We start from the raw sequence: 21849 nt of genomic DNA, 5'->3' as shown, positions 1-21849 counted from the left end.
TAGATGTTTGTGTATCAGTCCTTTACATTCTTGGCTGAATTTTTTACTTAGATATTTGATTCTTTCAGTTGCTATTGGAAATGGAATTTTTTCTTGATTTTCTCCTTAGATTGCACATTATTAGTGTACAGAAATAGAAATACTACTGATTTTGTCATGTTGACATTTTTTAAAGGAGGTACCAGGGATTGAACCCAGGACCTCCTACATGGGAAGCAGACACTCGACCACTAAACTACATTGATTTCCCAATGAGAGTTGTTTTTCTTTTGTTTGTTTGTTTTGTTTTTAGGAGTTACTGGGTATTGAACCTGGGACTTCCTGCGTGGGAAGCAGGCACTGAACCACTTGAGCTACATCCACTCACCCTGTACTATCTTATTTATATCCTGCCACTTTGCTGAATTCGTTTTTTAATTCTAGTTGCTTTGTTGTAGTTTTGAGGGACTTTCTATAAGATCACATCATCTGCAAATAGTGAAAGTTTTACTTCTCTCCAATTTTGAGGGCTTTTATTTCTTTTTCTTGCTTAATTGCTCACCTAGAACTTCCAGCACAATGTTGACTAAGAGGGGTGACAGTGTGTGGTAGTTTGAGAATGTATGTAACCTGAAATCATGTCTTAATGCTGGTTCATTCCTGTGGGTGTGAACCTATTGAATTGGGCTTTATAACCTATAGTTATTTTCAGGATTAAGTGAGTATATGTAAAGGAATTAGAACCGTGCCAGGTATATAGTGATTATTCAATAAATGATAACTATTACTTTCTTACTTTCATTTAAATGCCTTTGATTTACATGTTTTATAGCAAGTGTCCTCAAATATTGCTTTGGAAATATGCAGGAACAGGGAATGTGCAGGAAATATTGAAAACATAAAATAATATCTCTTACTTAAACTAAGAGATGCATGAATGCTACTTCCTTACTAACAACTGTTACTCATGCAAGCAATTTTTTCATGAAACCGTTAGAGTACCTGTTTAACTTCATGATACCTAGGAATTAGGTGGTGACAGATATTACCATCCCCATTTGGATCAAGGAAAACTTGTTTACTTTATTAAGCATATACTGAGTTAGGGAGTTGGAGACTACAAAACAAGCCACCATCTCTGCTCTGGAAAAAGATGATATAAGCTTAACTACAAATAGCAGAACACTCAAAATACTAGTGGCTTAAACAAGATAGAAGTTTCTTTCTCTCTTACACTTAAAAAATCTGGAGGCTGTCAGTTCAGTTACTCCATCATTTCTGGGACCCAGGTTCTTTCTATACTGTTGCTCTACCACACACAACTTTCATTCCCAAAGTCACCTAATGGTTCAAGGCGAATGTTGGAACCCCTATGTATTAGTCAGCCAAAGGGGTGCTGATGCAAAATACCAGAAATTGGTTGGTTTTTATTAAGGGGATTTATTTGGGGTAGGAGCTTGCAGATACCAGGCCATAAAGCATAAGTTACTTCCCTCATCAAAGTCTATTTTCACATGTATGGAGTAAGATGGCTGCCAACATCTGTGAGGGTTCAGGCTTCCTGGGCTCCTTTCTTCCAGGGTCTTGCTTCTCTCTGGGCTCAGGGTTCTTCTCTTCCTGGGGCTCCAGCTTAAGGCTTCAGCATCAAACTTCAACATCAAAAACCCTTAACTCTGTCCTCTGCCATGCCTTTTATCTCCGAATCCTCACCCACTAAAGAGTGGGGACTCAAGGCACTACTAGCAAAAGAGGTTTACATAATTACTTAATCAAGTAAACCTATGAATCCAATATAATCTAATATGCCCAGAGGAAAAGATCGGTTTACAACCATAATCCAATATTTCTTTTTGGAATTCATCAATAATATCAAACAGCTACACCCTGTCATGACTGAATGCCATCCAGCAGGAAAAAGGAAGGAGCAAAGATGGGAATATACCTTCTCTTTAATGATACTTCCCCAAAATTGTATACACTAACATTTGATTCTACCCCTTTGACCAAAATTTAATCGTGTAGTTACAAATGCCTATAAGAGAAGCTAAGAAATGTAGATTTTACTCCAGATGGCCTTTAGTCCAGACAAAATTTAGGGGTTCTTTTGAGATGGAAGGAGGGAAAAATGGGTATTTGGGAGGCAGCTATATGTCTCAGTCATCACTGACTTTTTTTTTTCTCCCCCTTTTCCTCCCCCTGCCCTGCTGCTTTTGCTGTCTGTGTCCATTTGCTGTGTGATCTCCTGTATCTATTTCTTTTTGCTTTCTCTTTTTTACTTTTTCTCCTCTAGGATTCACCAGGATTTGATTCTGGGGACCTCTGATGTGGAGAGAGATTTCCCTGTCAGCTGCGCCACCTTAATTCCTGGTTTCTAATGCACTTTACCTTGATTCTCCAGTTCATCTCTCTTTTGTTGCTTCATCATCTTGCTGGGAGACTCACTTGTGCCAGCACTAGTTCACCGCACGGGCACTTGGCTCACCATGCAGGCACTTCTTCTTTTTCACCAGAAGGCCCTAAGGATCAAACACAGGTCCTACCATATGGTAGGCAGAAGCCCTATCACTTGAGCACATCTGCTTCCCATCATTGACTTTTGAATTAGGAAATAAACGTGCAAAGGAATGAGGAGAGAGTGATTCAGAAACGATGCAATTATACAAATATTTACTGAGTGTTGCTCCTTGCAAAATGCTGAGCTAGGGTGTTGCAGAGAAGAGAGCCTAAAGTCTAGAAGAATATTCCACAAGCTCAAGCAGCACAAAGTGTATGGGATTGTTGTTTTGTTTTTAGACACAGGGAACTTTCTCACCCCCCAGAAATCTGTGGCAACTTCAAAGGGTCCCATCAGAAAACTACTGTTTTACTATTCCTGAGCAAAGTAAAGAGTGATAAAAGAGAGTAGTTGGAATTATCTCCTGTTTTGTTTGTCCCATACAGAACATAAGGTGTCCATGTTAGAAGGAACCTCAGATATTACTTGACATACTATGTCCATATTGCAGATAGCGTAACTGAGTCCCATAGAGATGTAATGACTTGACCACTACTACACAGTTAGTTTGTGGCAGAACTCAGATTTCCTAACTCCTAGCTCAATGATGTTCCCTTTGCAACCTCTCTCAGCCCAGTTCTTCCAGGCATTCATTCCCAGCATACCACTGGAATGACTTCTCCCATTGCCAAATATACCAGTTACATCTGAGTCCTCATCTTACTGCAACCTCTCAGCAGATGCTGACACAAGTGGTGCTCATTCTCTCCTTGAAGCACTTTCTGCTCTTGCCTTTGTGATGCCACACTGTTAGGGAGTGGCCCACAAAGTTATGTTAAAGATCTAACCTCTAGTAGCGTGGAATGTGATGTATTTGGAAATAGGTTGTGAAAAATGGAATTAGTAAAGATGAGGTCATACTGAAGTAGGTAGGCCTGGCTGTCCTCAAAGAAGAGGAGAAGAAACACTGACACAGGCAGGGAGAATGCCCTGGGATGATGGTGGCAGAGACTGAAGTGATTCAGCTGCAAGCCAAGGTTTACTAAAGATTGCAGCAAACAACCAGAAGCTAGGAAGAGGCAAGGAAGGATTCTCCCTTACAGTCTCATGGGGACCTTGATTCCAAACTTCTAGATTCCAGAAGTGTGAGACAATACATTTCTGTTGTTTTAAAGCCATCCAGTTTGTGGTGCCTTGTTACAGCAGCCCTAGAAAATCAATACACACTTTCTCTCTTGGTTTTCATCCGATCTCCCAGGGCTTTCCTTCTTAGTCTTATTGGCTGGTGCCTCTACCTGTGTCCAAAAATTGAAGGGTGCCCCAGCACTGAACTCGAGACTCTTCTTTTTCCCTCCTCCCTAACCACATATTCTCCCTAGATTAGTCAGTCCTATCACTTTGAATACCATCTACCATATATGCCAGTGATTCTCAAAGTTATACCTCTGGTCCAGACTTCTCTGAACTCCAGCCATCCTTATCAACTGCCTACATGCCATTTCCACTGGGTGTCTAATAAGCTACTCAAACATAATATAGCCTAAGCAGACCCTTAATTCAATGCCCCTCTTCAAAACCAAAAACCTGTTTCTCCCACCTTTCCCATCTCAGTCAACGTCCCACTATGCTTCCAGTTAACCCAGAGAAGAGCCTTCCTGGATACTTCTCATCTTCTCATCCAATTCAACAGCAAAACCTGTCAGTTCTACCCCTAAAATATATCTCAAAGTAGTCCACTTCCCCTTCCATCATTACTATCATACTCTAAGCCACCACTAATTGTCGCTCAGTTCTTCCAAAACTCTCCTACCTGGTTATCCCTGCTTTCTCTTGCCTCTCTACAATGTATTCTCCATACTGCAATCAGTGATCCTTCAAAAATAAAAATCATAACACATTACCCCTTTCTAAAAGCTTCCCATTGCCCTTAGAAGAAACCCAAACTTCTGTAATAGGGCCACAAGGCTTTGAAGACCTGGCTCTGCCTATCTCCCTGACGTCCTTTATTCCCTTCACGCCCTATGCTTCAGCCAGTCTGGTCTTCTTATTTCTAGAATACATCGATTTCTTTCCTGCCTTGTATTCGCTGTTACTCCTGTTTGTAATGCTCTTCCTTCTGAACTTTCCTTGGCTGGAACCTTCCTATCATTTGTGTATTTGCTCAAATGCCTTACCCTCCTTGACCAGCAAATCTAAAGTCCTTCCTCAGTCCTTGGCCTTCACAGCACTTAGAGATACTACCAATTATGTTATTCATTTATTTGCTTGTTTCATTTGTCTATCAACCCTCCAACAAAACCAAAATGTGAGCTCCATGAGAGCAGGGTTGTCTTGTTTCTCTGTTTCTCCACATCTAGAACATGTCTATCAGAGAGTAAGCAAAAAGTATTTCCAGAATGAATGAATTAAAGAATGAGCAAATAATTGCACATTATATTAAGTAACTGGTGCCATGACCCAAGGCTGGTCTTTAGGACGTGAGGCTAACCTAGCCAGCAGACTTGGCTATTTGCCCTGTTAATGGACTTCATTCTCAGCTTTGGAAGAGTAAATAGTGTTACTCAGTATATTCCCATAAATTTATTCCAGAGGCATAGATGATCCATTGCCAGTAGAGAAAGGTTAAGTGACTTTTTTAAAGTCACACCAACAAATGAGTACATGAGTCAGGATACAGGCAATAAGTCATATGGAACTCTTTCCTTATTTGCAAAAGGGCTTAATAATTTCTTTAAAATTCCTCTTCCTTAAATTAGAAGAGTAATGTTTTACTTTCATCCACAGCACAGGGGGAACATGAGAACCCACACTTGGATGGAAGTGGATTCCAAAGTTGAATCCCACCCATCGGGGAGTGCAGTGATGGAGGACGGCCTCGGGTGGGATGGCGGAACCCCAGGGCCCGGTCCTTGCACCAACCGCCTTCTCTCAGTGTCCCGAGGCGCTGCGTGGGCACCTTTTGCTGTCCCTTCGCCAGCCCCACCGTCCGCCCCGCGATGCGGTCGCCTGATTCTCCGAGCCCAGGGCCCTCCCCAGACTCACAAAGCTCTGGTCCGGTCGACTCCTCCTCCCGAGGCTCCTCCTGCTTCGCGACCCCAGACACGGCCCTCCTGGATCGGGCCGCAGCGACCCTCACGTCTTCCCTAAAACCCTTCGCGGCCGAGGCCACCCCGAGCAGCAGCCCCCTCGCCGCGACCCCGCGGCCCCGGGCGCGGCCGGCAGGACCCATGTCCACCCCCGCGGGCGGCCGAGCGCCGCGTGGGACTCCGGCCAGGGCGCCTGCATGGGCGCGGCCAGGTCGGCTGCGCGGGAGGACAGGGCAGCCGCCCCACCTGGGACTATCCCGCCGACAGGTGTGGTGTGCACGGTGCTTCCTTTTGGTTTTACCTGAAATATCCTGAGAAATCTTCCAGTCCTGTGTAAACCCCAGCCCATACTCCACCAAATTTTTTTAAATTAAAAAAATGTTTAAAAAGATACTCTATTTTACATAAATGTTACATTAAAATATAGGGAATTCCTACGTGCCCCACTTCCTACCCCTCCCACACTTTCCCATATTAACAACATCTTCCACTGATCTGGTACATTTGTCACAATCGATGAACACATATCAAAGCATTGCCACTAACCATGGATTCTAGTTTACATTATATACATTACATACATTACATTATACACATTATATACATTACACTCTGTCCCGCACAATTTTGTAAGTTATGACAAAATAAATAATGGCCTGTATCCATTGTTGCAACATCATGTAGGACAATTGCAATGTCCTGAAAATGTCCCCATATTACACCTATTTTTCCCTCTCCCTCCCCTCAGAACCTCGTGGCCACTGCCTCCACACCAATGATAAAAGTTCTTCCTTTGCTAGAATCTTTGCTATGTCTTCCATCAATTCTTTGTATAATTTTGAGTAATGTGGAAATTGAATTTGTAGCCAACATTACTGGAAATTCAATATTAAATCATTTCTAAATGCCATCCAGAATTTTCTTTTAAATAAAAATCAGACTCTAATTTCTCATTTGATATCATGCAGTTATCTTTCTAGCTTATTTTTTTATTATTATTTGAGAAGTTGTGAGTTTACAAAATAATAATGCTCTGGCTCATTCTTTTTCAAAAAGGAAATAATATTAAAGCAAGTCAAACAAATTCTAACCCTAAAATATAAACTTGAAATAAGAAACTGGTTTTCAAATATTCTATATTCTTCTTATGAACTTACAAGATGTATTTCATTTTAAGAAGTTATGAAATTTCAATGTTCATTTCAAAGTGGTCAGTTTTTCCTTCCAATTACTGCATACCAAATTTGAAATATTAAATTCAAAGCAGTATGTTTCCTTATCAATGAAACACAAATATATGGCAAAATGTTTTTTATTGTATTCAGAACATCACATTGAACTTCAAACTCTCCTTTCAAAGAAAAAGTGAAATGGGCCAAATGTTTATAATAGGTACATGATAAAATCTATAACAGATCCACTGAAATGAATGTGATGCAGAAATGTGAGGCTATATACTAATATGAAAAGTATTTGTACAGTGTAAATGGAAAAAACATGATACAAAATTATGTGCCTATATAGTATGTTTACAACTTAATTTTAAAAGTCAAAATAAAATACATATACATAACATAAACAAAAGAATAAGAGTGGAAACAGTGCCAGACTATGAAAGGGAATCATTGTAGTTTTAGATAACTAGAGAAAAATTCCAATTGTGTTATCCAAGTAATTCATAGCACACAAATTGTTTTCAAATTCTAAACAAATAAATTAATTTTGTTAAAATCCTCTTTTCCACGACAGGATCATATGCATCGTTGTTTTATACATATTCTTGTAGAGTGGTCTATGAGTTTCCTATTCTGGCAGATTAGACAAAAAACCCAAAGCAGTGGGTTATGGGAATGGTACTTTTGATTGGGTTTACTTTTCCTTAATTTCACTGAGAGCCTGGGACTTGTGATTAATTTTATAGGTAAACTTGTCCAGGAAATGGTGTACAGTTATTTGGTCAAACACTAGCCTAGATACTGTGAAGGTATTTTGTAGATGTGATTAGCATCTACAATCAGTGGACTTTGAAAAGGTTACCCTCAGTAATGTGGGTTGGCCTCATCCAATCAGTAGAAGGCCTTGAGAGCAAAAATCTCAGGTTCTTAAGAAGAAATACTGCGGAAAGACTATAACATCAATTCTTGCCCGAGTTTCCGGCCTACTGGTCCGCCTGACAGACTTCAAACTCGCCAGGACAAGTGACCAACTTCCTTAAAATAAACCTCTTATGCACATATGGAATGTACATACATATGTATGTAACTTCTGTTGATTCTGTTTCTTTGGGGAACCCTAATTGACACACGCCTGGATGAGAAGATATGAAAACAGCAAATTAGTTCTCAATCGCAAGAGTAATTCTAAGTACACTAATACATACAAGATGTGGTACAACATGATCTGACTCTTCCTTCTCTCTCACAACTCTTCCCCATCCTTGCTGGTCCTCTAGTGTTTCATGCTTCAGACCCATTAAACTTCCATTTCCTGCTGCCTAGAACAGTCCTTCCCATTCTGTCTTCAGATTTTTTTAATGGCTTAGTCTTTCATATCTAATTCTCAGCTCAACTGTCCTTTTCTCAGAGAGTCCTTCTCTGACCACACCACCAACCACAGTCTCCCCTATCTTCATGCTCCCTTCCCTTATGCTGTTATCTTTCCCTTTTGTAGCACTTGCCACAGAAGTGATAGCCTGTACATGTTTAGTGTCTCTGGCAATGGAACATAAGCTTCATAGACAACAATTTTTCTAACTTTTATTCCTTGTTGCTTCTGCAGTGCCTAAAACAGTACCAGGTAAATAGTAGGCTCTCAATAAATATTTGTTAAAGAAATATGGAATACAATTCAGGCAGGTGAACAGAAACCTGTTCACCCATCCCGAAAACTTTACCTTCTCCCCTAGGTCTGGACTAAGGGAATATGCTCTATTCTGAAGTATACCTTTAAATACAGGGCCTGTTCCTGATAAATACAGGGCCTCTTCCTCTTTAAAAAGACCTTTCCTGATTTCTCATTTCTTTATCAGGTAAATTCTCCCTAGACTCCCACTGTGTATATTTACCTATTATAACCCTTGCCACACTGACTGGAAAATGTCACCTGGGGTGGCTGTTCATTTCTTGAGGACAAAGATGTCTTAATAATCTTTATGTTCTATATCAGCTAGAAATTAGCTATAAGAAATAGAAGATTCCACAATTCTGATATAAACAAGAACTTTTAAAAATGTTTCTTGAAAAGTCTGCAAGTGTGCAGTCTAGTGCTGATATGATACCTCTGTTCCACAGAGTCCTGAGGAACCAGCTCTTCCAGGCTACTCTCCCAACACCCCCAGAGTGCAAACTTCATGCTTATATGTAAGATAGTAGGATCTGTGTTCTAGGCAGCAGGAGGGAGGAAACAAACAGGAAGAAGAGGTAAAGAGAACATCCCAAGTGTACAAAGGAAGGGTCCCAGAAGTTGCCACACAATACTTCCTCATATCCCATTGGCTAAAACTCAGTCACATGGCTATATCTAGCTGCAAGGATGTGAGATGCAAGGGTGAGCCAAGCCTGTAATTGTAGCAGTTTGACATAGTTATGAATTCCAAAAATCGATACTGGATTATGTTTGTAAACTGGTCTGTACCTGGGCATGATTAAATTATGATTATGACTTTGACTGGGCCACTTCAGTAGGATATTGAGTCCTCACCCATCAAGGGTGGGGACTCACAGATGAAAGACATGGCAAAGGACAGAGTTGGAAGGTTTTTAATATTGGAGTTTTGATGTTGGGAGTCTGATGCTGAAGTCTTAAGCTGGAGCCCCAGGAAGTAAGCACACAGAGTAAAGAGAAGTAAGTCCTGGGAAGAGAGGTACCCTGAGTCTGGAAAGAAGCAAGCCCTGGGAAGAGAGGAACCCAGGAAGCCTGAAACCTGGCAGATCTCAGCAGCCATCTTGCTCTAACACGTGAAAATAGACTTTGGTGAGGGAAGTAATCTATGCTTTATGGCCTGGTATCTGGAAGCTCTTACCCCAAATAAATACCCTTTATAAAAGCCAACAGGCTTCTGATATTTTGCATCAGCACCCCTTTGGTTGACTAATATAGTAATCAATTTTTCACATTTTAAAATCTCTTTGAAATATTAAATTGTCTGCCTGGATTGAAGTTGTGTTCTTGCAGAAAAGATTTGCATTTGCTTCTGCCAGTCATTAGTGACAATACCAACCAAAGACCACTTTAAATATTTTGCTTGGGTTTTTTGGATTACAGTGTCTGTGTAAATTGATTACAAACAAATATGTGACAGGTTTGTGATTCAAATTCTCAGCGGAGTTCCTCTCTCCACCCAGTGTCAAGGTTGAACATGCAAGTTGCTTTGCTGCCTTTCTTCCTGGAAGATTTATTTTCTTTTATCCTTGCTCTGAAGATGTAAATCTTGTTATATTTATTTATTCTGGAATATCTTAATAGATTCTACAACATAGGTAATATTTTTTTCTTAGTGGTATGGAAAATAAAAGAATTCATGAAACACAAGTCTATTCTGGGTAACTCATGTAATCTCTGAGAAAAGGACAGTTGAGCTGAGAATTAGATATGAAAGTTCATAATCTCTACCCTGAAACTCTAGTACCTATGCACAGTTTGTTTGATGAATTTAAAAAATAAAAAACAAAACCTTGGCATATCCCACACCTTTGAAGTCAACTTGGAGGCTTACAATGTTCCAGGAATGAAAAACAACTTTTGAGCTCATAAAACAAAACTAGATTTGACCCCAGACTGAGCCACCTTTTTTTGGTGTCCAATTAGGGGGCTCTTCTTCTTCTATGACTGTTTCTCTACACACACAAACACACACACATCTTTAAACCTAAGAATTATAAATGTATAATTATATAAAACATAAGAGTGATATTATGAGTGCACTGTTTATGTATTCATGGTTAATCTGCAAAATTATACACAAGATGGTTTAGAATCAGAGTAAATACATAACAAAAGAGTAACAGTGGAAACAGTGCCAGACTACTATCAGTGGAGATCATTGTAGTTTTAGGCAACTATTGAAAAATTCCAGTTATGTTAACCAAGTAATTCATGTCACACCAATTATTTTCAAAGTCTAAACCAGACCAAGGAAAGAAATTGAGAGCTGAGAAATGAATTGGAAAGCCTGAGTTTAGGCAACAGATAAGGGCTTAAAAAGAATGGGAAAAAAATGTTTTCAAGAAGCCCTAGTAGACAGAATTCAATAATAGTCAGCTATGTAGGTGGCAGAGGTAGGGGTGGAAATGTTCTATGTTCTATACACATTGGAATGAGTTTGAAATCATAATACACTTTAGAGACTGAGGTTAGAAGGAGAGCATTCATACCCTTTGCCTCTGAATTATTTTGTCTTCCTGGGCCTTCTATAACTGCAATGATTATAAAATAAGACTGTCATGAGTTGCCTCACCCTTGTAAGGGGAACAGTTCAATAATATGGCTTGTTCAATAATTGGAACCATGTTTCCTATATTTACCATAATATCATTTGAGCTTTTCTTAAACAACTTAAACAACTGTTCACCCATGTATTACCAAACAAAAGTGATTATCCCTTATGGAATTATACAATTATACAATTGCTCCAGGGAAATAAATACCACTTATCTGTGGAGTTCACTAAAATCCTGCCAGCACTAGGTATGCTCATGTGCATTACTTCTTTTCAAAATGGAACATTACTTTAAAAAAAGAAAAAAGCATCAGGCAGTAGGTATGCTTTTCTAAACAGGAGTATTTTCTCATAAAACATTGTTTTTAGCCCTAGGTTATTAGTCATATTTTGAGCTTTCTTCCAAATTCTTATACCCCAAAAGGATATAGTAATAAAGCAAGCCATTACCCAATAAAGAGAAATAAATGCAATTCCTTCTTTCTGGAAAGTCCATCTCTTAGGACTCAACTTGAGTGCAGCCACCTATATAATCCACCACCCTATCTTCCTAGACAGAAATGACTAGTGACAGGCACCACTCATTAGGAACATACTATTAACATTTATTCATATTAAAAATTATTATTGACATCTACGATATGCCAGGTCACATACTTCTTACTTAGAAAAGTATGAAGTACTTTTCAGTGAAAAGACAACTTCAGGTCTCTAGGAGCCTGCAATTTAGTTGGGGGTGACAAACATGAAAAAAAGCTACAGCAAAGAATGTTTCTGGGTCTTCACAGAGCAACAGGAGCACAAGGAGGGAAATATCAAATTTTCCAGAAAGCAAGGAACCCTTTCCTGAAGAAGATGGCCTTTAGGTTGAGTGAAAGGATGAAAGGTGAATAGGGTTGGGGAAAGGGTGAGGGGGACGTTGAAGGAATATTCTGGGCAGAGGCAGGAACTGAGCACAGATACCAGACATGTTCCACAATGACATGTGAGAGCTTTCTTGTACCAGTTGTGAGTCAAATGTTGAATATATATATATATATATATATATATATATATATGGCACTCAACCACTGAGCTACACCTTCTCTCCTCAAATGTTGTTTTCAAGAATTCTGTGAACTGGTTGGCATCATGTCCACAGACTGAAATCCATTGTGGTAGGACTATTTGCACCACAGAAAATTTTTTTAAAATCTTTTTTAAAAAAAGATACATAGATCACACACAGAAATTTTTAAATACTAAGAAACAGTTCCCTTCACTCCCTCACCACCGTTGATCCTGAAGAGAGTTAAGGGCTGTTTAAATTTTGTCTTTAACATAAGGGTGATATTATGAAGCATTGTTTATGGTTAATCTATTAAAAAATGCATAAGATGGTTTAAAACAAGGAAATAAATTGAGAGCTGAGAAATGAGTTGGAGGCCAGAGTTTAGGCAACAGATAAGAGCTTGAAGGAATGGAAAGAAATGTTTTCAACAAGCCCTATAAGAATAGACAGAACTCAATATTCAGATATGGGAATGGCAGAAATAGAGGTGGAAATGATTGGAAAGGATGAATTAAAAGTAGGAGCAAATAAAGGCATTAAAAAAAAAATGAAGACAGTAAAAAAAAAGTGTCTATTAAGTGCTGTTTCTCTCTTGCCTTTCAATTCCATTCATCTTAAATAAATGCCTATATCTATTGCCTACATTTTCTTACCGCCAGCCAGTTCAGTTTCTTCCTAAACTCAGCAATATGGCTTCTAATCCTCATACAGCTGCTGACATTCTGTAGTCTTGGAGGTTACTTCATTGGAGGAATTGATCATGCAGTATCTCAATTTCCATACTAACATTAAAACCTTTCTGTTGGGATGGAGTTTTATAAACTCTTATTGTGCTAGTTTTCCTTTTATCAGATAAAACCAATTTAAGATAAACGGCTCTATATTTAAAAGATCTTTGAATGTCATTGAGAAGAATTACACACATACAAACTGTTAGCAGGCCTATTATAAAATAAAATGTCATTTGTTGTATTACATACTAGTAATGATGTATTCTAAATGCCATCCTCCTTATCTGAGGTTCCCAAAGATTTTATCCTATGGAATTTTACTGCAAAGCATTTTATAAATGAGGCAAAAAAGTTAGTATACATGATCTTTTTCTTTTTTAAAATACTTGATTCTAATACCCCTTGAAATTTATTTTGTAAGTTAGGGACCAATTCTTAATTTTTTCTATGGATAACCAGTTACCCAAGCACCATTTAATGAATAGTCAATACTTTTGGGCCAATTTGTGTGAAATGTAATCATGCCAATATCATTCCATTAATATACTCTTCTAATTACTATAGCATTACATCTTGGTATCTAATAGGGCCTGATGAATAAGTTGGTGAGAAGTTATCTTTAAGATAGTTATTCATGAATAGGGTTCTTTTTTCCACTTATTCAGATGTCCTATTTGTCTTTCAATAGTATTTTGTAATTCTCAAGTTCTTGCACATTTAAAAATATTTTTCCCCCTTAGTACTGTACTAGGTGGAGTTTCCTCCCAAAATTCATGTTCATCTGGAACTCAAGAATGTAATCTCATTTTAGAAATAGGGTCACTGCAGATGTAATCCTATACTGGATTAGGGTGGTCCCGAAATCCAAACTGGTGTCTTTTTAAGAGGGAAATTTGGACACAGAGACACACACAGACAGGGAGAATGCCATGTGACAATGGAGGTGGAGATTGAAATAATGCCTGGAACTACCAGAAGCTGGAAGAGGTAAGGAATGATCCTTCCCTAGAGGCTTTGGAGGGAGCATAGCCGAGACCTTGATTTCAGACTTTTAGCTTCCAGAATTGTTAGAAAAGAAATTTCCATTGTTTTAAGCCAGTGAGTTTGTGGTAATTTTTAGGAAACTATTTAATAGAGGTTCCTTATAGGTTGTTGCTATGAATGAGATAATTTTTATAACATTTTTAATGGTTATTATTGTTGTATAGTAATGCTGCTAATTCTGTGCACTGATCTTGTAGCCAGAATCCTTGCTGAACTCTTTGAGAATAAGAAACTCTTTGTTTTCAGTTTTTATTAATCTTATTTCATATTTTGAATTGACTATGATCTCCAGCAAAATGAGAGGGCACTCTTGTTCCTAAGGAATGCTTATAAAATTTGTCATTAAATGTGATAATTCATATAGTTTTTTGATAGAATTTTTTATTGGTGAGGTAGAATTTACTAACAAAACCTGATTTTGTTTGAGATAGCAAGGTGCTTAGCTAAAAAAACTATACTTCCAGATTCCCTTTAATATGGGAAAGTCATATGACATAGTAAGGCCAGTGAAATAGCAGAAATTCTTCCATACAGCTTCCAGGAAAGCAACTTAAAAGCAGGACAGACAACTCTGGCATTTGGTCCTTTTATCTTTTATACTTCCCCTCTTCCTACTTGGAACTCAGGTGTAAGGCTGGATGTGAAAGAGCCCATCTTATGACCATAAATCGACCAGAAGAGGCCAAGAACACCACAGAGACTTTGATCCAACCATTGAACCGCTGAACCATTACTGACAAAATTCATGTCTCATGAGAAAAATGGTACTGATTTTTTTTAATAAGAAATTTTCATTAAAAAAAATTTTTTTTAAATTTTTTATTTCTCTCCCCTCCCTTCCCCCACCCAGTTGTCTGCTCTCTGTGTCCATTCACTGTGTGTTCTTCTATGTCTGCTTGTATTCTTGTCAGAGGCACTAGAATCTGTCTTGTTTTGTTGCATCATCTTGCTGAGTCAGCTCTCCCTGTGTGCGGTGCCACTCCTGGGCAGGCTGCACTTTTTTCACACTGGGTGGCTCTCCTTACTGGGCACACTCCTTGTGTGTGGGGTTCCCCTATGCGGGGGACACCCTGTGTGGCATGGCACTCCTTGTGCGCATCAGCACTGAGCATGGGCCAGCTCATCACTTGGGCTAGGAGGCCCTGGGTTTGAACCTTGGACCTCCCATGTGGTAGGTGGATGCCCTATCCATTGGGCCAAATCCATTTCCCCTGATTTTTTTTTTTAAGACACTGATTTGGGTCTCTGTAACTCTGCAGAATGAGTTCTAAACTGATATAGAAGGTGGTAGAGAAAGTAGGGTGCTGCAAATAAAGCATAATACACAGAGTTGACTTAGTGGTGAGCTTTGGGGAGTTGGGATGCTGCTATTGCAGGATGAAAAGCTGGTGACACTTGTTTGGTGGAAACAAAATATTTGGTCAAATGATCAACTGCCGCATTTTGGAAAAAGATCAAATGCTGACTGATGCTATAGCATTAGGGGAAATGTTAGAAAATATCTCAAAATGTTGGTTTGGGTTGACCCTTTTAGTGTTCAGCAAAGTCCTAGAAGAAAAATGTATTTTTTCTCTGTTGGAGCTAACCAGCCTGCAGAGGTGGAAGAAAATATCACTTTGCTAAGGAAAGCAGTTTCTCTCTGCCATTTTTCCTTTTTATGTTTTACTGTAATACAAATTATACATGAACACAGTTCATATATATGTGAGCAGTTTCAAGAAGACAAGAAATAGAACATTGAGCAAACGATTTGTCCCTTCCCTTCCACTGGAGGGGCTCGTTGGAGGTGAGATCTGGGGCTTGGCCTGGAGCCCACCACAGCCCCAAAGTCAGGAAGCTGGGGAAGTCAGGGCTAAGATCTCTTCAACAGGGGTTTTTGAGATGCCCTGCCTCCATCTATATATTCTTTTCAATCTGATAGGGGACAGTTTGCTCTATAAGAGGTGAAGCAGGATCCTTTGTGCTGAGAGTCAGGAGGGCTGGTCCTCTGGGATGGCTCAGGCCATTCTTTGTAGTCAGGGAGCTCCCAGGGTGGTCCCTTTCCCACCCTCTAATGGACCTCCATAAATTAGATAGTGGCAAATCCACTTACTTAGGTTGGGGGTGGGGTGGGGAGGAGATTTCTTTTTCCAAAGGAGATAAATATGACCTTAAAAGTACTTTCCAGGAGGGTCAGCAACTGCACCAGGGAGTCTAGGAATGCAAGCAGGAGAATCCCATCCATCAGTCATGTGGGATTTAACCCCCTCCCAGGGTCCTCAGGATGGAGGAATAAAATATGGATTAGAGTAGACTTACTGGTATTTTACTATAGAATTATTGTGACCCTAGCAATGGAAGAAATTGTATCATTGATGTGGAGACAGTGGCCATGGGAGCTGCTGAGGGCAGGGAGAGGGAGGGCAGGGAGAGGGAAGAAGAGGTGTGACATGGGGCATTTTGGGAACTTGGAGTTGTCCTGAATGATACTGTAGGGACAGATGCAGGACATTATATATCCTGCCATAACCCACTGAATGGACTGGGAAAAGTACAATATAACTATAATCCATGTGGTGTAGCAGTGCTCCAAAATGTATTTATCAAATATAATGAATGTGCCACACTGATGAAAGAGGTTGTTGATGTGGGAGGAGTGGGGTGGTGGTGGGGAGTGCAGTATATGGGAACTTCTTATCTTTTTTAATGTAACATTTGTGTGATCTATGTATCTTTTTAAAAAAAAAGACTATGCAAAAAAATAGAGAAGCAATAAATAAATCATTTATAAATGGGAAAAAAAAGTACTTAAAAAAAAAACAAAAAATAAAAATTAGGAAAAAAAAAGAGGGAGACATTTTTCAGCAACTACTGGATTGTTTCAATTTCCCAAACATTTCTCTTGTTCCCTCATAATTAAATTTCACTCTTTGGCAATTTTCTTTACTCGTTTAAGATAATGTGCTATTCAAGGTATAGCTTTCACAGCCTGCCCCCTGGCCTGCCTCCTTCCCTACCCCATTCCTGTCAGAACCTGTGCTTCTCACCCCTTTTGCCCTCCCAGACAGGTAACTTTCATTCCCCTGTCCCCCGCCCCCCACCAAAGCTTTGTGTTTGTTGGGGGTACCTAATTCCTGACCATCATTTCCCCTGTGGGGGTTGGGGTAACACTTGTAGCATTTCTGTGCAACTTTTTTATAATTAAAAAAAAGGTATTAAATAAATTTCAGCCACGTAATGTGTTAAAATAATGAATAAATGTCTTCTACCACCTTCCTCCAAAAAGAAAATTAGGTAATTTCCAACTATTTCCAATTTTTGGTTATTACAGTGCTGCCATGAACATTTGCACATGTTTCCTAGGGCACATGTTCAATTGTTTCTCTAAGGCATTATATTTGTCAGGGTCCTGATAGGGAAAAATTTCAAAATGTGAGATGACTTTAGGAGAGGGACTGTTTTATAGAGGTGTGGGTAGATATAGGGAAAACAGGAGAGACAGTGCAACATCTGAGGCTAGAAATAGCAAATCTCTATTGTGACCCCAAGCCTGAATGGGTAAGATAAAGGGAGGGATTACCAGAAACCACCAGAGGTAGGAACCAGTGGGAAAGTAAGAAAACCATCTTTACTGGCTGAAAGATCAACTTAAAACTTTTAAATTTATTTAAAATTATTATTAAATATTATTAAATGAGAACAATTAAATGAATCATCTAGAAGAAAATAATTTAGCATTTACTCTAATGTTGAAAACACTATAAAAACAAACTTAAACAAGACAGAAAACAATTAAATATGGTGTTATCTAGTTTTTAATACATTAATTCAGCATTTCATTGAATCTAATTTTATACTGAATTTACATCAATAACCATAACTCTAGGCATGAGATTGGCATGCTAACAAGCAACAAGCCTAATTTAACTAAAAGTCAAGTTACCACTTCGGCCAAAAGCAACACAAGATTTTTATTTAAGCTATCCCTAAAATAATATTTCTTCATATATTTATGTATAAAATTAAGATGGGAAAAGATAAAAATTCAGTTCCTACAGTTTTAATAAAAACTGGTTTTCATTTTCATGTTCCAATTAAAAACTACCTTTTACAACCATTTAAAACCATTAAATTGACTTTTCATAAATATTAATAAAAATGCGATAAAAAAAACCAAGTGAGATTTTTTAATACACACATTAATCTTTTAAATTGCACAATTTTCTCTTGCAGGTTATAATGAAGTGCTTTATTCTTTTACTTAGATTTGTGTAAGAATAAACATAATTGCCAAGAAACTAAACACTACCACTTAAAATTCCTATATAAAAAAATAACTACTTCGAGTCTTTTATTAAATATTTCTTAAAGTCAACTAAGTACTTATTCACAAGATAAAGGAGGCTTAAGTAAGAAAAAAATAAATGAATAATCACATTCTAAGCAAAAACCCCTTTAACACAGATCACAATATTGTGATATTATTTTCCTGAAGATAACAAAATCACCTGTGCTAATTTGGTAAAGCTAAAATTCTTCATAGCACTTATGATAAATCTTAATTATGAAAGCTTATGAAGTACCTAAAGACAGTGCAACTACAGTAGTGTAGTGCCAAAAAGGCAGTAAGTGCTGAAAAATTCTTATGCTAGGTTTGTATAAACCTCTGAAAGTCCTTATAAATGTTTTTATATTCATTATAAAAAACTAATAAAGTTATAGTTTCTCATCCTATTCCTAGGTTTTTTTTACACAGCAGATTCTCAATTGATGTATACTGGAAGTAAAATTCTCATAGCTATCAAAAAGACATACATATATAAATTACTATACATTCCAAATTCATATAAAAGGAAATATCACATAGGAAGGAATTATTGCACTTGCCTTTCACTAAAATGTAAACTTCAAATGAGCAAGAATAAATTCGCCATATATAATAATCAGTTCCAGTGAAAGATTATGATAAAATGAGTATCAATATTCATTTAAAAAATATATCTAGAGTATGTCTGGAATTGTTTGGTTTTATTTTCTTTGATGCTGAACTCGTTGACTCTGGCCTGGAATGCAAAAGAACACACAATTAAAATGCAGAAAAAGATTAAAAAATCATTTTGCAAATCAATAAATCAACGCTGTTTTTTTCCTTTCCTCTTTTTTTTGGGGGGGAGGGGGGTATCAGGGCTAGGGATTAAACCTGGGACCTTGTATGTTGGAAGCCAGTGGAGCTACCACTGAGCTATATCAGCTCTCCCCAGTTGGTTTTTTTGTTTGTTTGCTTGTTTGTTTTTTGTTTGTTTTTAGGAGGTACCTGGGATCGAACCCAGGACCTTGTATATAGGAGACAGGCTAGCAACAGCTTGAGCTACATCCACTCCCCGAATGCTGTTTTTAATGTTAGTTGATTTATAAAAGCAAAACTTTACATCTCTTAAAAATTAGAACTTGGGAAGCCGATTTGGTCCAGTGGTTAGGGCATCCATCCACCACATGGGAGGTCCGCGGTTCAAACCCCGGGCCTCCTTGACCTGTGTGGAGCTGGCCCACACACAGTGCTGATGTGCGCAAGGAATGCTGTGCCATGCATGGATGTCCCCGCGTAGGGTAGCTCCACGCCCAAGGAGTGTGCCCAGCGCGAAAGAAAGTTCAGCCTGCCCAGGAATGGCGCCACACACACGGAGCGCTGACACAAGATGACGCAACAAAAAGAAACACAGATTCCCGTGCCGCTGACAACAACAGAAGCGGACAAAGAAGAACATGCAACAAATAGATACAGAGAACAGACAACTGGGGTGGGGGGAAGGGGAGAGAAATAAAGAAAATAAATAAATCTTAAAAAAAAATTAGAACTCAAAATATGACAGTTTTGTAGCCAGCTGTGTTAAAGCTTAAATAAATCATACCTTTTTGTTTTTGTTACAATCTTCTGTACTCTGCTTGAGTTTCCTACAGAAGGAAGAAAAGTCAAGAAATTCGAAATGAGCAACATGAAATAATTAGAAAGCTACATAAAAACATGAAAGGTCAAAACCAACTGATTAAAGATAATAAAAAAATCTCACTCAATACTAGTTTGTAACACTTAACCTGATTTTTGAAATTACACTAAAGTTAGAGCTACCAAAAAAACAAATTAAAGAGGTTATCTTGGCTATTTATCACTGTGCCTTGGCAAAGTTCCTTTGAAGGAATTTTTTCTTTGATTAGATCATTCAGCTCCTTGTACCTCTGAGTTCATTCTACACAAAATCAAGCCCAAACCAAAGTTTTTTCAAAATCAAAATCCAGTGGCTTTAATTAATTCTAACCCATGGTAAGGCACTAACAGTTCCCTACATGGCAATGTACACAAACCACCCCCTTTAATGGTATGGTTCAGAATTAACAGCAATCTCATTAATTTTAATAAAACATTAAATTTTAGAAAATCAGTATCTTTAAAACAACTGTAAACTCACCGTTACTTCTAGAGCTTTCTTTGGGTTGGTTAACTGGATTAACTTTATCCTTTCTCAGTTCCTGGATAATACCTTTATTTAAACAAACATCCACATGCATATTGAAGAGGGTAAGATCTGAAGTCTTTTGTTCTAGGTTACAAACAGGACAAACCAGAGCTTGGTCTGTTATCACTTTATGTAAATAAGGCTGGAAGGATTCTTGCCTACTTAATGACGGAACATCTGCATTTTCTAATGAAACAGAACAAGAAGAATTCTTATGAAAATGCTCGATATTAACAGACTTGCTTGAAAGGCTAGAACATTCCTCTTTGCTGGGATTATTTCTTATAGCATTTATACTTTCTGCTTTAGATGGGTTACCTATAGTTTCTACCAAATCTATACAATCTACCTGAGTAATTTCTACATTATTCTGATGTATTTGAGAATCAAGCTTCTCATAGGGTGAAAAAGAGTGATGCGCATTTTCTTTCTTGTTAACTTCAGAAGATGAAGCATGCGAACATGAGAACATTTTAGAATTTTCACTGATGGAAGGTCCACTAAGGCATGCATCCACATGTCTATTAAAGGTTTCTAGATTAATGCTTCTTTGCTCCTTAAAGCAAACAGGGCAGGTAAATAGCTGACAGGTATCTGAGTTCTCTGATGCTTCTAAATTCTCACTTATCTTTAAAACTTGGAAAGGGGGTGATTTGTGTACACTTTGTTTACTTGCAGTTTCGCATTTCAATGTGTCTTGGTGGTTCCATGTCCTTTCTGATCTTTTTTTATCAAAGAAACTCTTCTTATGAGATATTGCTAGAGGTTTTATAAACTGATCTTTGTCAGTTTTCTCTAGTGTACATCCAGTGGCTGTCAGAGCTTGTCTTCCAGACTGTAAGAAACCAATAATGCTCCTTTGTTGGTGTTTCTTGTCTTCTTCGTTGGGAAAACTAGAAATCCGCACACCTAAATTAAATGAACCACTATTAAGTTCAAATTCAACAAAACCAATTCACTCATAGTGCATAAATTTTTTTTTTGCCTAATACTGTTGTGACATATATACAAAGGGTTGGTTAGAGAAATAATATTTTCTGAGTTAAAGGACGATTTTTCAAATGCTGGTATTTTGAGTAGAAACTGACTTTCCTTTATAAAAGTGGGGATCATTAAATATTAAGTATCTGCTTGAGTTGGCATGATTACATAGGCTTTTCAATTAATATCTCACAAGTGAAAACATTAAATACTATTAAATACTTTTGGAATCAATTACAAAGAAATCTTTAGATCTTTTAATTAACATATTTTTTCACTTCCGTGTGTGCTATCTTTCATATATGAAAGTAAGGTTAATGATCTCTTAGTAGTAGAGTGGGCATTTGGAATGCTTATTCAGATACATTTCCCCACCCCATCCACTTAGGAAACATGTTCTTTTTTTTTTTCTTTTTAACCATGAAGTAGAGGGAGATATGGTTATATAGTACCACAAGAATTAAAATTGTGAATTCTGAAAAGCTTTGAAAATTGTAAGCAACAAATGATAAATGATGACCAGATTGATGTGAGGCTATTTATAATATTTAGTCA

General features: G+C 38.0%; 2 protein-coding genes across 8 annotated transcripts in view; both read right to left on the bottom strand.

Moving 5' to 3' along the window:
- Positions 1-5732, bottom strand: part of ANKDD1B (ankyrin repeat and death domain containing 1B) — a 72561-nt gene extending 66829 nt beyond the window's left edge. Inside the window, exon 1 of one of the 2 annotated variants that reach the window (XR_011646049.1) lies at positions 5516-5732. Coding sequence is in view for 1 of the 2 variants with exons in the window: in XM_012528274.4 (XP_012383728.2) it covers positions 5516-5702 (187 nt within the window). In the remaining variant the exon portion in view is untranslated. The remainder of the gene's footprint in view (positions 1-5515) is intronic. The other variant, XM_012528274.4, reaches the window with a different exon arrangement.
- Positions 5733-17598: 11866 nt separating this feature from the next.
- The window catches only part of POLK (DNA polymerase kappa), a 90277-nt gene continuing 86026 nt past the window's right edge, over positions 17599-21849 (bottom strand). For all 6 annotated transcript variants that reach the window (XM_058274963.2, XM_004466533.5, XM_023591155.2 and 3 more), the window contains 3 exons: positions 20266-21222; positions 19711-19753; positions 17599-18864 (listed from right to left, as the gene is read on the bottom strand). In XM_058274963.2, the coding sequence (XP_058130946.1) occupies positions 18786-18864; positions 19711-19753; positions 20266-21222 (1079 nt within the window). In that variant the 3' untranslated portion in view covers positions 17599-18785. The remainder of the gene's footprint in view (positions 18865-19710; positions 19754-20265; positions 21223-21849) is intronic.

Source organism: Dasypus novemcinctus, chromosome 2 (genome assembly GCF_030445035.2).
Source record: "Dasypus novemcinctus isolate mDasNov1 chromosome 2, mDasNov1.1.hap2, whole genome shotgun sequence".
Lineage (NCBI taxonomy): Eukaryota > Metazoa > Chordata > Mammalia > Cingulata > Dasypodidae > Dasypus > Dasypus novemcinctus.
Note: the sequence above shows the minus strand (reverse complement) of the source record. Positions and strands in the feature narration are given on the sequence as shown.